Source organism: Rhineura floridana, chromosome 8, assembly GCF_030035675.1.
Source record: "Rhineura floridana isolate rRhiFlo1 chromosome 8, rRhiFlo1.hap2, whole genome shotgun sequence".
NCBI lineage: Eukaryota > Metazoa > Chordata > Lepidosauria > Squamata > Rhineuridae > Rhineura > Rhineura floridana.
In genome coordinates, this window is record NC_084487.1 from 39,956,833 (window position 1) to 39,973,708 (window position 16,876).

The window sequence follows — 16,876 nt, forward strand, 5'->3', positions numbered from 1 at the left end:
CTTCTGACAACACTCTCTTCTGGTATCTGGCCTGGAGATGGTCTTTCTTCACAATAAAGCTGCATTCTACATTATGGGAAACCCTGATACCTTGGATGTTGCTGAACAGCAGGAGTAGAGAACCTTTTCCAACCGGAGAGCTGCATTCCTTTGTGGACAACCCTCTAGGGGCCACATCCCAGTGGTGGATAGTGGTGATGTCACAGCCGGAGGGGAAAGTGGGTAAAGCAATGGATGGAACTCGTTTCATCCACACATAAGTCAAAGGGTTCTATGTGTAGTGGTTAAAGTGATGGACTACGACCTGGGAGACCAGGGTTCGAATCCCCACACAGCCATGAAGCTCACTGGGTGACTTTGGGCCAGTCACTGCCTCTTAGCCTCAGAATACAGCTTACCATGAAAACCCTATTCATAGGGTCACCATAAGTCAGAATCGACTTGAAGGCAGTCCATTTTATTTTTTCATATCCCCAGTCCAGGCAATCAAGGGGCATTGATATAGTTCAAGGAAACTTTCCAGCTAAGGAAAAGCTGCAGTGCTAGGTTTAGCTAGGAGTGTGGCCTGGGGAGAGGTTGGGGCCTGGAGAGAGTAGCAAGGGCCTAATAAAGAAGGCTGAAGAGCCACATTCAGCCCCTGCGCCTGAGGTTGCCCACCATTTTGTACAGGAAGCTGCAATCTCATTCAGTGCATCAGTATCATCAATGGAGAGGTGACATCACAGCAGGATAGGAACAGAACATGCTGACAGCCAAGGGCTGTTGGCCAGGCCAGCTGTTGGGTATTCAATATTTATAGTTGGCATGACAAGAGTGAACTACAGTAACTCCTAGGAGCAGGCATCAGTGTAGGATTTTGGTCCTCCTTTTGCCGTCTGTCTTTATACAGCCAGATGAGGAAATAGCTATTTGAGGCACACAAGCAAAGGCTTAAACAGTGGTACATGACTTGAAGCCATCCCAATTTTGTGCTATTACCAGTCCTGCTAAGTGGCCTTTATTGTCATTGAGTGGTGCCAGGCTTATATTTAATTTGCTCAAAGAGATATCCTGATTAAACTGATTTCATGATTGAATTACAAGCGATTTGTGCTGAAATATACTGTGCTACAGTATGGCTTTCTTGACTGTTTGTTGACTCCCGGGTTCCTGATGTCACAGCCAATCTTCATTGAAACCCTTACAATCTATTTCTCTTTTAAAATCTCTGCAAAGACCATTGTTTCCCTTTGTCTGCATTTGTCTTTGTTCCCCAAAGCTATTTTTATACCAGAGCCCAGCCTTCATCGTGTAAATTAATATGTGAATTAAGAACAGAATGCCTCTAATCAGGTGCAAAATGCCTTTCCCTAACAAAAGAGCAGTCGTGGCCTCTGCACAGTTTTGCACTGTTTGCAGGTGACTGCTGTCACCACCAAATGAAGGTTGAATAGGGCAGAAAATCTATATAGTCACCATTTGACATGACTGCACAAAAGCAAGGCTGAAAAGTCACCTCCACCAACATGAAGCTACCTGGATGCAGAGATCAGGCAGAGCAATCCAAACTATAGGAAGCCTGTGTTAGTTATACCAGGGCAAACTATGCCAGTGAAATTGAGTGGCCTTGTCAAAGTTGGTCCATGGGGAAATAAAGTTGACACAGGGGTCCAGTTCCTATTCCCCACTCCTAGACTAGATGAACTCCAATATGCCTTCCAATTCTATGATCTTCAGGTGAGTGCCATTTGCACACACATCTTTCCAACATCTGAAGCAAAGAAGGTGCAGATGAGTAATCGGGCCTTTTCAGGAACAGTCTCCAGACTGTAGAATTATTTCCCCCTGGGAAGTTTGATCCTTGGTATGTTGGAGTATGTTCAGGCAGAAGGTGTCCTATTGGAGCACACTGTTTATAATTTGGTGTTGATTTGCTACCTGTTCTTTGTTGGTTTCTCGATTTTTGCTGGATTTTGCTTTGCCTGTTGATTGTTATGATGAGATTGTTGTTGGTTTTGTTATACTACTGTAAGCCACTCTGTGGGTCACTTTTATCAAAGATGCAGGATGGAAATAAACTTAATAACAAATAAACAATAATTGGTCTGGGTGGTGCTAGTATATAACCACTGGAAGTAAGAACATAAGTAGAGCCTTGCTGGATCTGACAGGACATTTGTTCAATAGCACTCTCCCTGCTTATTATCACCAGCAACTGATATTCAACAAGCTTATTGCCTCTACTACTGTAATACTTGGAAATAGAAATGGACTGCCTTCAAGTCGATCCCGACTTTTAGCGACACTATGAATAGGGTGTTCATGGTAAGCAGTATTCAGTGGGGGGTTACCATTGCCTCCCTCTGAGGCTAGTCCTCCCCAGCTGGCGAGGGCCTGCTCAGCTTGCCACAGCTGCACAAGCCAGCCCCTTCCTTGTCCGCAACTGCCACTGGGGGGCAACTGGGCTCTTTGGGACTATGCAGTTTGCCCACAGCTGCACAGGTGGCAGGGCACATAACCCCTGAGCCACTCACTGTGGGGGTGATTTTTTGCTGGCCCTTGACACCCAGGAGACACGAGCGGGTATTTGAACTCACAGACTCTGGACTCCCAGCCAGGCTCTCCTCCCCACTGTGCTATACTGTAATACTTGAAAAAATGAAATGAACTGCCTTCAAGTTGATTCTGACTTATGGGCAACCCTATGAATAGGGTTTTCATGGTAAGCGGTATTCAGAGGGGGTTTACCATTGCCTTCCTCCAAGGCTGAGAGGCAGTGACTGGCCCAAGGTCACCCAGGGAGCTCCATGGCTGTGTGGGGATTTGAACCCTGGTCTCCCAGGTCATAGTCTAACACCTTAACCACTACACCATGCTGGCTCTCACTGTAATACTTAGTAGCATATTACATATACAAAGAAACATCTGGATGATAGCCATTATGATAAGGAGCCATTTTCATCTTCATCAGGAGAACCATTTAGGTCACAAGCATCTTTTAGCAGCAAAGGCGGACATGGCAAAACCTAAGATTATATTATATTAATAACAGTGAGCTGAATTTCTGAAAGCACAAGAGAGTTGATTAGTGTTAAATATAACGGTACAACTTACTGATTCTTTTAGAATCAAGAATGACTTCTGATAATTATTTAGGTCCCTAAAAAGACACATGTCTGACTTTCTTATTTCTCTCTCCATTTTGTTCAGCTAAATTCAGTATCCTCCTTTGGAGATCAATCAATTCCAAGTCTGATATAAGGATGCCATGATGAATCTGCCCTATGTTGCTACTTTCTGATCTTATTATTATTTATTACTACTGCTATTATATGTCACTTTTTTCACAAAAGTGACCCAAAGTAACTTAAAAAATAATGCAAACATTAAAGCCGAGTATACAACCAAACCAGAATGAGAACCTAAAAATGTAAAAAGGCAAGTCTAACACAGCTTACCCCACTAAAAGAGGCCATAAATACCCCAAACCCCACAGATTAAGGGTAAACAAATTGCATGAAAAGAAACGTCTTTGCCTGGCACCTAAACATAGATAGTGTTGGCTCCAAGGATGTCTCCCTGGGAAGAGCATTCCACAGGCAGGGAATTACCACTGAAAAGGGCTGTTCTTATGTTGCCACCCTCCACACCTTCCTCAGAAAGGGCACATGGAGATATGGTTACTGTTCTTGGAAATGTACCAATGCCATGCCAAACGAGCAGCTCAATATGTTTCTTTTTTGTGTGGTTTGAGTGTTTTCCAGATTGTGATGAACATCAAGAGGTAATGGTAATCTCACAACAAGCCAAGTTGGCTTCAATTACAGCTGAACAAAAACAAATGGCCTCCCAAAATTCTCCTTGCTGTTTCGAGGCATCAAAAATTGATGGAACATTTTGCCAAATATCTAACCATTTTTCTCAGAAGATCCTCTTCTGTGAAATTTCAGCTTAATTAATGTTGAATGAAATTATGTAGTTAGTAACTCTGCACGCACACAAAAAGCATCACACATTCTTTCCAACCATTCATCAAAAATTAATGAGAAAAGAAACTGCATTCAGAAATTATCAAATGGAAGAGAAAATGTTGGTGGAATTCTCCTGGGTGGGGTGCAAGGTTTTTGTTGCTCTTACCTTACGTTTGCAATGGCACATGGGTATTTGTCAGTGTCCTTTGGTTCGCTCCACAAATAACCTCACCTGTGGTCTGCACTCTGCAGCTTTATTAGGAACATAGGAAGCTGCCAATCCGATCATTGGTCCATCTAGGTCAGTATTGTCTGCACTGACAAGCAGTGGATCTCCAGGGTCTCAGTCAGGGGACATTCCCAGCACTATCTGGAGATGCCAGGGATTGAACTTGGGGCCTTCTGCATGCAAGGCAGATACTCTGCTACTGAACTATGGCCCTTCCCTTGCACACCCACCTTGCCTGACAACCGCATGGCATTCTCAGCTGGGCTTTCTTGTAAGCTTAAGACTTCCTACTGTGTGCCTGGCAGATGGTTATCATTTTTTTAAAAAAAATTAAGTGTTTTTTCCTTTTAAAGAAATCAGTGTAGGAAGTTTTTTTTTTTTTAAGGTAAAAGGAAGTAAAAACAAAATCAGTGAGCGCACCAATCTTAGGCATTTAATAGCCAGCCCCCCTGGCTCCTCATACTTCAATCACAGACCAGGGGAACACATCATCCTGTTCCACATTACTGTTTCTGATCAAAAAGTATTCTCTTAATTTAACTACTAAATCTTGAGTAGCACTTTGATTTAGCAGTATGAAATTATATATCCACCAAAATTTACTCCTTTGTGATTTCTCAGTTATCCACTCCAATGAAATCAAGGCATGGTCTGCATATTTTTAGACTTCAATTTCCACTCTAGAAGTTAATTTATTCAGGAGATATTAAGAATAAGTCTGTTCTGGAATAGGAATTGTAGGGATAAAAGATGTAACTCCTCTCCATTGGGTGAAAATGTCTCCAGGCATCCATTATACATTTGAGTTTTAGATTTTTTCAAAAATATTTTAGGTAATATCACACCTCTGTCACCCATGTCAGTTGATCTATCAAACTTGGGGTTTAACCCCCCCATTCAAATATTACCCTACAAAGATCTATTTATCCATATTAGCACTGATAATTTCATTAATTTTCTTAAAACATTTTTTGTTATTATTGGGCACATAAATGCACCCTAATAAATATTCTTTCCCAAGGTGCTGTCCTATTCCAAAGACAAATTGGCCATCTGGGTCCCTAACCATTCACAGAAATGAAATGGTGATGGTTTTAGTAATAATGATAGCTAAATCCTTCTTTTTATTTCTTGAACAAGCAGAAAATACTTCTCCTAATTTTGAATTTTCTATATTTCTCCCCTTTCCTAATGTAAGTCTCTTTTACATTAATAATATTTTTCTTTCTTAAATTTGTTCCCTTTAATAGGGGAGTTTAACCCCTTAACATTCAATGACACAATTTTTATTCTGTTCATTATATTTAATTATACAGATGTTCATACAAATATATATTTCTGCAAAAAGGGGGTCTCTATCTGATCAGGAGGCACAGGCAGCTGGGGAGGCAGCAGAGCACTGAACAAATGTTTACTTCTTGTTATCATCATTTATTTGATTTATATACTGGTTATATTTTAACAGAAATCTCTAAGTGGATTACACACCCCAACAAAAAGAATCAATATAAGAAACGCAATACAAATCTATGTTCAAAACCAGCTGATATTACTATTTCTGTTATTATTAATTCCGCATTTTAAATAACATAATTAAACATTAAACATTTCTGAACAATGTACGTAAGTAAAACTAAGAACCACAAAAGGAAAAAGCTTTTTGTGACTCCCTTTAGTCCTCGCTTTGTATTGGTAACACAGCCATATTTTCCTTGAAGGTCTGAGACTATTTAAACTAGTTGTTTAAATATTAAGGTTTCATTCATGTTTATGGATATGGATATTATTTATGTATTTTGCTTTGTAAATTAATTTGATATGTTTTTATTGTACCTTGTATATTCTATTGTAAACCACTTTGAGATCTTTTAGATAGTAAGCGGTCTATAAATGGAAATAATAATAATAATAGTAATAATAAAGCAAATTATATAAAAACCATCAAATTACATGATACAACAAAATATAGCATAATCACAGTATATATCATAAAAATCACATTACTATTTATTAGTAATATATATTTATATATATATCCCACCCTTCCTCCCAATAGGAGCCCAGAAACACACATCAAAATATAGTGACCAGAATCACTCATATTCACACTGCACAAACTGATGTAAGCATACCTCCCCCATGCACAATCATTCAACACTCACACTCTCATAACCAGCCATATGGCTTCATCCACTCAATCCAATAATCAAGTACAGGAAAACAAGTCTATTAAATATAACAATTCAATAGCAATACAAAAGAATGAAATAGCATTCATTTCACCCCATCTCTCACCTGGGACAATGCAAACACCATTTTCCCACCTCTCACCCAGGGAAACTAAGCTCACCCCCAACAACAGCGACTTACCCTGTAGGGGTTCTGGTGCAGCCACCAGCACATCTGATGTTCATAACCTCACAGGGAACATCCCAAGCTGGTCAGACAAAAGTAAAGGAAAACAATCTCCATTACAGAAACACATATATTCGTACGGAGGTACATAAAACCAATGTCACAGAGAAAGACAGAACAAAAATAGAAAGAAAACAGAAGTTTCAGCTCAGGTGCTACAATGGGTTGGTGCAAATTGGGAGCATGGAGTTTTTCTTGATCTCCTTGTAAGCCCTGGTCAGCAGTGTTAGATGCAGTTTCATCCTGTGACTACAACCTTTTAATTTCAAGTCATACAGTCATCCGACTTCATGATGGCCATCCAGGGGAAAAAAACTTTGTATATGTACAGCCTCTCACTGGCACCAAATGAGCAATGTTCTTTGGCATGCCTTGGGCTTCTACAACTAAATATCCTCTTGTTGGGCCACACCTCTGAGAGTTGCAGGTGGAAATAATCCTGCCTGCAAGCAGACTAACAGCAGGCAGGCAGGCAAAACCGGGTAGGCACTCACTAGGGAATGGCTTTACTGCCTAGTTCCAATCCACTTGTATTCTGATAGTCCATCATTCGATCCCGATCTGCTCTTTTTTTGTTCCCACTTGCTTTGGTGCTTGCCAATTCAATCCGCAGGTATTTTTTTGGTTGCAAAAAAAATTGTGTAATTTTTAATTAATTAATTTATTATTTGATTTATCCCTCCCTTCCTCCCAGCAGGAGCCCGGGGCAGCAAACCAAAGCACTGAAAACACTTTAAACATCATAAAAACAGACTTTAAAATACATTAAAACAAAATATCTTTAAATACATTTTTTTAAAAAGCTTTCAAAACTTTTTTTAAAAAAGGTTAAAAACATTGGTTGTTTTTTTTAAAAAAAGTTTTAAAAACATACTAAAAAGAAATTCCAACACAGAAACAGACTCGGATAAGGTCTCAACTTAAAAGGATTGTTGAAAGAGAAAGGTCTTCAATAGGCGCCGAAAGGATAACAAAGATGGCGCCTATCTAATATTTAAGGGGAGGGAATTCCACAGGGTAGGTGCCGCCACACTAATGGTCTGTTTCCTATGTTATGCGGAACAGACCTCCTGATAAGATGGTATCTGCAGGAGGCCCTCACCTGCAGAGTACAGTGATTGACTGGGTATATAAGGGTGTATATAATTTTTAATGTAAATACCTATGTAAAAGTTCATGGTGTTCCATGTGGTTTATTTTTTCCTATTTATCACACCTACATACTGTTACAAATGCATCAACAGAGGAAATTATGAAGATAATTACATAAAATCGGGGAGAAATTGAAAAAAAATCTGTGTGCCAATTACAGAAGTGGCTGGCTGCAAAAAGTCTGCAAAAAACTGATCCACAATTGCACCCAAAAACCCATGGATGGGAAAACTGAAAAGATCATACACCAAATATTATACAACAAACGTTTGAAATTGTCTAACAGTTCAACGGAATCTGTTTAAGCTTATGGTCCAGACAATGTGGGTTTTGATAGCCTGTGTTGTATTCACTAACCATCTTTCCTACTTACCTACTGTTTTGCCAACAGGCAAGAAAATTCAAGAGATTCCAGAGGAAATGAACACACAAGCAGGGGGGGGGGAATCTACAATGCTTTAACTGAAAGATTTAGTGTTTTATTCAAGACAAGACACTTAAACAGATAAAAGCAGCTCTTGGGTGCCATTGTTATCTTACGTCTCCTTTCTGTTGTCCGAGAGTCCTAGATAAGAATGGAGAAATCCCAGTTGGCCACCCACTTACACAGCACCACACCAAGAGTCTGTGTTGAAGCCCCAAGCAGGAGTTAGGGACCCTTATTTATACCCAAAAGAGCCCCTGGACTTGGGTGCAGGTTTGTACCTGTGACTTTAACTAGCTCTACCTGTGGGGATATTTTTTTAATGTAGGTCTCATGCTTCTGCCTTTGTTTATCAATTCTGTTGCTCAGTGTCCTTGCTTTGTAGCAGCCTGAGTCATTGCAGCTGCCTTTGAAGGCCAAATTCCCAGCATTTAGCAGTGTGTGTGAAAACATCTTCCCTAATGATCTGTTGGCATCCACTATCTAGTTTGCCAATTAAGAGCCTCTCTTACCTCATCTGTGTTAAATAAACAAAGCTTCTCAGACTTATGTACTATCATATTCTACATAGGCCAGGTGAGAAAGCATGCCCAAGGCCCACCTGGCTGAGATGCAGGAGTGTGGGACAAGAGCATGGGACAGGGGAATTGAGCATGGCACACTAATCTCCTCTTACATCCAGATGTCTTGCAAAAATATGTTTCCATACACCTACCTACTACTTATTTATTGATTGATAAGATTGCTAAACAGGCAGAACAATCACTTCCTTCACTAACTTAATGCCCTTCAGATGTTGGATGGCCAGGTGGGCAAAATCCCTATCCCTCTTCATGTAAATTATCAAGCATTAAGAAAGTAACCTCACTTAACAATTAATTTTTTTGAGGGAGGAAGAATCTTAAAGGATGACATTGCAAAAAAAAAATCATTTAATATGATCTCCTTCATTGATCATCAATGGGATGGGGTGGGGTAGGAAGAAATTGCCAAATGCATGTTATTAACCTAGAGATCAATACTCACTTTTGATGACCTTATTTGGAGTGTTTTTGGTGTTTGCTTTTCAAAGCCAAATAGGTCATGAAACTTCTCCTCTTAAAACAAAGCATGGGAGTTGAATATCTCTGGAATTTGACATTCCCCAAATAGTGAGGTTTTGCTTGTTTTAAACAATCACATCTTTACTACAATGGTTACTTTGTAACCATTAACAGTATCAATACTGGGCAGACACTACCCAGACATGCAGCACAATCCTCTATGCCTGTCTACTCAGAAGTAAGCCCCACTTACACCCAGATAATTGCAATAGGAAATTCCTCCTCATCAGTACTAATCCTTCTCTCTCATTTTATTTTTTAGGGGGGGAGCCAGCATACAAAATAACAGGTTTCATTCAACTTTGGAACTATGATTTTTTTAAAAAGCCAGAGCGGGGGAAGAGATACTTCAGCAGGGATGTTTGAAATCACTGGCTGCTATCTCTTTCCAGCCTGTTTTCTCTCTCCCCTTTTGCAATGATGTGCTCACTCACACCTTCCTTTTTGTCAACATTTTGAAGGCTGCTTGTCCCCCTCATGTTCAATGCTATAAGTTGATGCAGCAGTGTTTAAAAAGCCCATTTTAAAGTGGTTTGCTCTGCTTACAAGAGTAATTTCCTCCATTAGTATCCAAACTCAGTTGCAGCTGCTTATCTTGAATCTTCAGACCCCTGCTGGTTGCTGCTTTTTTAATTTCCTCGGTGGAGGCCTGCCTGCAGGAAGGAGAGGTATTTAGCATGTTGAGGACACTTGCAATGCCCACACTTTTCAATGGTGGGTGGCTACACTGCAGAGCAATCATTTCTATCCAGGCACTGCAAGGCAGTCAACCTGTTCAATGTGCTCAATGCATCTTCTCCCTCCAGACAGATATTTGTCAGATAAAATCCCAGAGGGGGGGGTGGAGGGGAGAGGAAAGAAAGAAAGACAAGCTGTTTCTCCCTTTCTCCCTCTTAGCTGGCCCCAAGTGTTATTCCCCTTGTTGCACCTTCCTGAGGCTGTGTTGGCCTTGTTGAGGCTGGAAGGCTTGTTCAGCAGTAGCAGAATTTCAGAGGCAGGGGCTCCATGGCTGGCAAGTTGAGGAGCCGGCAGAGCAGGGAGGCAGCTGCAGCCTCCCATGGCTCTTCTCGGCTGCCTATCCACCACTTCCCGTCATGGTGTAGTTTGCAGTGCCACCTGTGTGTGGTCAATCAAACTACGGCCAAGTAAACTGCATGATGCAAACATTTTTAGGTATATGGGAAGACAAATAACAACCCCCACAACCTTTATCCCCATTGGAGTCACAGGTGATATAAGTGAACCTCCTGATGAAATACTGTGTAATGTAATACTATGATTTCATGTTGCAGTCACCCTTTGAAGCTCCTTTGTTTAAGGATGGCTTTTTCAAGATCATCAATAGAGTATCCTGGGTTGTTGTGATGTCCCCCCACTTTTTTTTTAATATGTCTCTTTCTGATGTTTTGTGTGCATTCATCCTTTTGCATAGAGAATAGCCTGTTTGCCCTATGTAGAGCGCAGAAGGGCATTGCTGGCAGATGATGGCATATATTACATTAGAAGATGAGCAGATGAAAGAACTATTGTCATGGTAGACATTATTAAGTCTTGTAATAGTGTTGCTAGAGTAGACACGATGTTCTTCTTATTGTGTTGAGTCTCATTGCCTTGGAAAATGCACCATAAAAACGAGCACAGTATCATTCTTTGTTTTCTTATAAAGGGGAATTGGCAAATATAAATAAATAATAAATATTTTACCTATACTTTCACTATGCATTTATATGTCAGCATTTCCTCAATTGCTTTGAGAGGACTGTTTTTTGCTGTCATATAATTAAGATCTCAATAGGCCACTCTCATCAGAGAATAATATCCATTAATATCCATTACTTTACTCAAACAAGGTTATTTAAGTGGGACAGCAAAGTGTATTGATTTTGAATGTTTGCTTTGGGGGTATGTTGTCATGAACATACCAAAAAAAGCAATAAAAGGCAGAAGCTCTATAAAGAGACTGAATACATATAGGTCAGGATTCAGCACAAAAATATGCGTGTTTGAGCCCTATTGATTTCAGTAGGTCAAACTGTGCAATGGATTGTAGCCTCAGTCTGCACACAGTGAGCACAGTGATCAAGATGTTATGGTAAAATTAATGTTAACTGTCTAGAAGATGACAGCTATAATATGAGATGATGAGAAAAGGATAGTACTGTTGTAAAGGCTGCCAAAAGTTTCACAGCTTGATGAAAGTATAAGCAATAGTGTCAACAACTCACTTGTAAGAAATAATATCTGGAGATGGACATGTTTTTAAAGGCTATAATCCTATATATACTTACTAGGAGTAAGACCCATCAACAATGGAGATACATTTAGGATTGTGATGTTAAGCACTCAGGAAGCTGCCTTATACCAGGCCAAGACTGTTTATCCACCAACAGGGCTGGCCCCAGGCATGCCAGGGCCGTTGGGCACCAGCCTACCATGGGACCTGGCACCCGCACGCATGCACGCCCCACCTACCTATCAGGTGAGAGAGCGGGTAGGCAGGCAAGTGAGCTAGTGGGCAGGGGGAACGGTGGGCAAGCGAGTCAGCGAGTGGGGGGAGAAGGTGAGCAAGCAGGTGGGGAGAGGGCAAGTGGGGGAGCCGGCGGGGATGGAGGGCGAGCGAGGGAGAGGGACGGGGAAATGAGTGAGCAGGCACAGGCAGGCTGGTGAGCAAGGGAGGGGAGGGGGAGAATGAGAGAGTGGGAGCAGGTGGGCCGGTGAGCGGGCGGGCAGCTTCCTCCCTGAAATCCTCAGTAGGAAGCCTGCCGCAGAAGGGGAGTGGTACTCCCCCACCATAACAAGGGGCCCTTCAGGGGCCCCTGTAGGACACAGGGCCCTCGGCCAGGGCCCCACCTGACTGCCCTTTGGAGCTGGCCGTGTTCACAAAGCCCCATATAGTCCTCTCTGACTGGCTTTGGCTCTCCAGGATCTCAAACAGAGATCTTTCTTACCACCTGCCACCTGATCCTTTTGACAACTATACACTTGTTTCACAAGAGACCATCATAAAAAATATTACATATACAGATTGACCCAACAGGCAAAGCAATGTAAATGACTGTCTCATTCATGTCAAGTAGCAGAATAAGGTCATCCTTAATTTAATCCAAAGACAGAGCTAGAATAATACAGCTTCTCAAGTTCATTTCCCTTCATGGTTACCATGCACAAAAATCTGCAGGAGCCTTCTCCAATCTGGTGCTTTCCAGAAGTTTTGGCCTACAACTCCCATCAGTCTCAACCAGCATGGCCAATGGTCAGGTATGTTGGGAATTGTAGTCACGGGGGTGGGAACGCCTGATCTCCTGTAAGGTGCCTTGAGGATCATTTGCTCCCAAGGTGGCTCTAAATAAATAAATGGTACTACCTCCCCTATTTCACAGAGAGAACTGCCAAGAACTGTTAATTAGCCTGTGTAGCTACAGAAACAAGAGGAAGAACAGGCCAGTCCATCTACCACTTGCTATTGGATGACAACAAGTTTATGTCTCCTCCCTTGCTGCAAAGAAAAGGGGAAAACAAACATCTTTATAAAATGTTGTTCCTCTTTTTGGCTGGTCTCTTCTCGTTCCCTTTGGTGTCTAGTCTTTCAGATCAGGGTGGGGAACAATTTATTTATTTATTTATAAGCATATTTGTATACCTCTATTTCATTTCAAAAAACCTCAAAGCAGTTTACAACACACACATAAATGCATTATAAAAGTGCAGTAAGAACAAGGTCACCTATTGCTAAGAGACATCTTCTTAACTGCCTGCATAAGACTGGTGGAACAGAAAGGTTTTCAGCAGGCGTTTAATGGTTAAAACAGAAGGCGCCAGAGCATTCCAGAGAACGAGAGGATAACAGTGTAGGTTCAGTTTTGTGTAAATATTAAATGAGCCTCACCAACTCGGGGGATGACCAAGGCCACTCCTGCAAATGATCTCAGTGATCGAGCTGGGATAGAAAGTTTCAGGCAGTCCCTAATTTTTTCAGCCCAAAGGCCGCACTCCCTTCTGGATAACCTTCTGCAGGCCACATGCCAATGGAGGCGAAAGTGGGAGAACAATACATAGGAATCTTACCTTTGTACAGCAGACCAGTTTCTTTTCATACACCCATTCATCTCTGACCTCCACCTAGGCAAGCAAGAAGCATTTTCAGAGCTCAAGCAGTTGCTCAGTGGCAAATTCAGAAGCGCAGGGTCCCTTCTTGTTAGTCACAGCCACACATCCTCCTCCCTTTTCTGCTGTGGGGTTGAGAATGAGATCCTTGTTAATGCCTTCTCCCACAACAACAGACACTCCTAGGAGCCAATAAGCAGGAAAGAGGAGAATGTCAGCTACGGAGAAGAGTCTTCTCTGTGGCTGACTCACCTCATTTCACTCTGTTTGGCTCTAATCAGCAAGAAAAAAAATAAGGAAATGTGTTAGAGGACACTTCTCAATGGCTAACACACTCCCCTTTCATGCTGATTGTCTTGTAGCATGCTGGAGATATAGGGACCCTGCAGGGACCCTGCTCCTAAAAAAGTAAAATCCCCCCGAGCTCCTGGACAACTATACCCCTGAGCTCAAGGATATGTTCTAGCCAGGCAAAAACACTGAAGGAAGGTGCAAAGCAGGGCCGGTGAGGCATGTGGTTTGGAAGGCCTAGAGGACAACACTGGGCCACTGGGCCTGAGGTTCTGCATCCTCGCTCTACCAATTGGAAAGGATATGTCTGTGTTTTGGGGTTTTTTTATGTATCAGTTGGCCTAACACCATTTTAAACATTTAACAAAAGGTCCTATGTCTGTGTCCTCTCTATCTGACAGAGGACCAACTTGGTCTAACATGAAGCTATTTTGAAGCTAACTAAAATATCTCCAGATAAAAAGTGCATGCTGCCAGGCGCTCTCTCTCTCTCTCTTTCTCTTTCTCTCTCCACTCCTTCAATTACTATCCCCACTGCCATGTTTACCTAATTTTACCTGTTAAACATTGGAGAGTATAATATATCTGTCAGTGGCTAAACCCTTGGCTGAAAGGCACAGTGCATGCTCGGCTTGGGTGTTTGTGTGAAAGCATGCACAGGCCCATGGGAGAATGAGTGGGTTGGCTTTGTGCACACAGGTTATTAAACTCTGCATTGGTTTTCTCCCTATTTAAACAGCATTTTCATCACTGTTTAATGAATGAATTTAGCAGCCAGCATTGTGCAGATGACATTTTTATATGCTGTGTGTCTGCTTCAATCTTATTTATTGTGCTTATCTTGTCTCCTCTGCTGTGGTCATTATTCACAGTTGGGTGACTCTCCACTGTTGGCAAAACCAGAGTCAATCAATGAATGCAGACCATTCCTTTTTCATCTGTTCCTCTTCCCTTTCAGCATCTTTGGCTGTCTTTGTACAAGGGAGGAAGAGATGGGGTATGCCTTCAGAGATTGGAACTGGGGCAAATAATCAGCAGAATTAGAGGGATTTCTTCTTGAAGACCGAGGACTGAAGCAAATACTTCTGTTAATGTTAAATGAAACAGGATGGGGTTTGAAATAACAAAGGGGAAAAACTCCAAATATATGTCCTTGTTCATCTGAGGGCATAGGAAGCAATCAGCTCGTTCTTTGTTATGAAGTGACTGAAATATTTGCAGAGATAGAGATTAAAGTTGTGCATGAATTACGCTGCTTTTTAAAAAATCCCAAGGAATGCTCATTCAGATGCATGCTCCAGTTTTTAATGAAGTTTCTGTTTCTTACTTAGTTTTGACAGCTGGGCCCGCTAGACCAGAGGGAATACAGATGACACGGGCAAGCTCACGTGAAAAGGTCTCCTGGGTAGAAATGTACTCTACATTTCCCTAAAGCTCATCATTTTGCTGTACTTGTGCTTAAGGATGGAAGAGGGATACACCCTACTAGGATTCCAAAGCAGATTCACCTGATCCAGTTGGATCATGACCCAGATCAGAGAATCCACAGTTCAGTGGATTTCATTATAAGAACATAAGAAGAGCCTGCTGGATCAGGCCAGTGGACCATCTAGTCCAGCATCCTGTTCTCACAGTGGCCAACCAGGTGCCTGGGGGAAGCCCGCAAGCAGGACCCGAGTGCAAGAACACTCTCCCCTCCTGAGGCTTCAAGCAACTGGTTTTCAGAAGCATGCTGCCTCTGACTAGGGTGGCAGAGCACAGCCATCATGGCTAGTAGCCATTGATAGCCCTGTCCTCCATGAATTTGTCTAATCTTCTTTTAAAGCCATCCAAGCTGCTGGCCATTACTGCGTCTTGTGGGAGCAAATTCCATAGTTTAACTATGCGCTGAGTAAAGAAGTACTTCCTTTTGTCTGTCCTGAATCTTCCAACATTCAGCTTCTTTGAATGTTCACGAGCTCTAGTATTATGAGAGAGAGAGAAAAACTTTTCTCTATCCACTTTCTCAATGCCATGCATAATTTTATACACTTCTATCATGTCTCCTCTGACCCGCCTTTTCTCTAAACTAAAAAGCCCCAAATGCTGCAACCTTTCCTCATAAGGGAGTCGCTCCATCCCCTTGATCATTCTGGTTGCCCTCTTCTGAACCTTTTCCAACTCTATAATATCCTCTTTGAGATGACGCAACCAGAACTGTACACAGTATTCCAAATGCGGCCGCACCATAGATTTATACAACGGCATTATGATATCGGCTGTTTTATTTTCAATACCTTTCCTAATTATCGCTAGCATGGAATTTGCGTTTTTCACAGCTGCCGCACACTGGGTCGACATTTTCATTGTGCTGTCCACTACAACCCGAGGTCTGTCTCCTGGTCGGTCACCGCCAGTTCAGACCCCATGAGCGTATATGTGAAATTAAGATTTTTTGCTCCATGAGATAGTATGAAGGCTGCAGACTGCCTCTCTTCTTCTCTCCATTCCCAGCCATGTTTTTTTCCTAAATTTCCCCCTGGGAGCAATGAAACTTGCTTTGTGTGCATGACAGTGCACAGCGGGAAGGAGCACACTCATTGCACAGGCTGTGAGCAGATGGATACATTACTCCAGAAGTTTTAAAGGAAACAAATTGGGAGAGGGTACAGAGGTAGTGTGTAGCTCTTGGGTCATCATTTAGTACTTTCAAATGCTTTTTAAATGTGTGTTTCTGGGGCTGTATTCAGATGGTGGTTTAGTCCATTTTCCCAAAGTTCTCTTACCTGTTAATTTAACCATTTTATTTGATCTTTCTTTCACATGATGTAAAAGTCACTTCTGAAAATCTAATGGAATATAGTGCAAGTTTGTCACTCATTTCTGTGTTAATTGCTTCCAGAAAAAATCTATTTGCAACCCCATTAACCTCGAATACCGTGGGAGTAAAATAATGAAATTTGGAGCAGGTTAAGGTGTTGGACTGCGACCTGGGAGACCAGGATTCGAATCCCCACACAGCCATGAAGCTCACTAGGTGACCTTGGGCCAGTCACTGCCTCTCAGCCTCAGAGGAAGGCAATGGTAAACCCCCTCTGAATACCGCTTACCATGAAAACCCTATTCATAGGGTCGCCATAAGTCAGGATCGACTTGAAGGCAGTACATCATCATCATCATACTGGCATACAGTTCTTTCCCACCTTTTTCATGGGGGAAGTACGGGGAA

The 16,876-nt window shown here is 41.9% G+C and overlaps 1 protein-coding gene across 1 annotated transcript in view; it reads right to left on the reverse strand.

The window, feature by feature from the left end:
* Nucleotides 1-10,379, reverse strand: part of LOC133363303 (uncharacterized) — an 83,443-nt gene extending 73,064 nt beyond the window's left edge. Inside the window, exons 1-3 of the mRNA XM_061582708.1 lie at nt 10,202-10,379; nt 9,820-9,926; nt 6,550-6,616 (exon numbers count right to left, since the gene is read on the reverse strand). Coding sequence (XP_061438692.1) covers nt 6,550-6,616; nt 9,820-9,926; nt 10,202-10,332 — 305 coding nt within the window. The 5' untranslated portion in view covers nt 10,333-10,379. The remainder of the gene's footprint in view (nt 1-6,549; nt 6,617-9,819; nt 9,927-10,201) is intronic.
* Between the last annotated feature and the right edge of the window lie 6,497 nt (nt 10,380-16,876).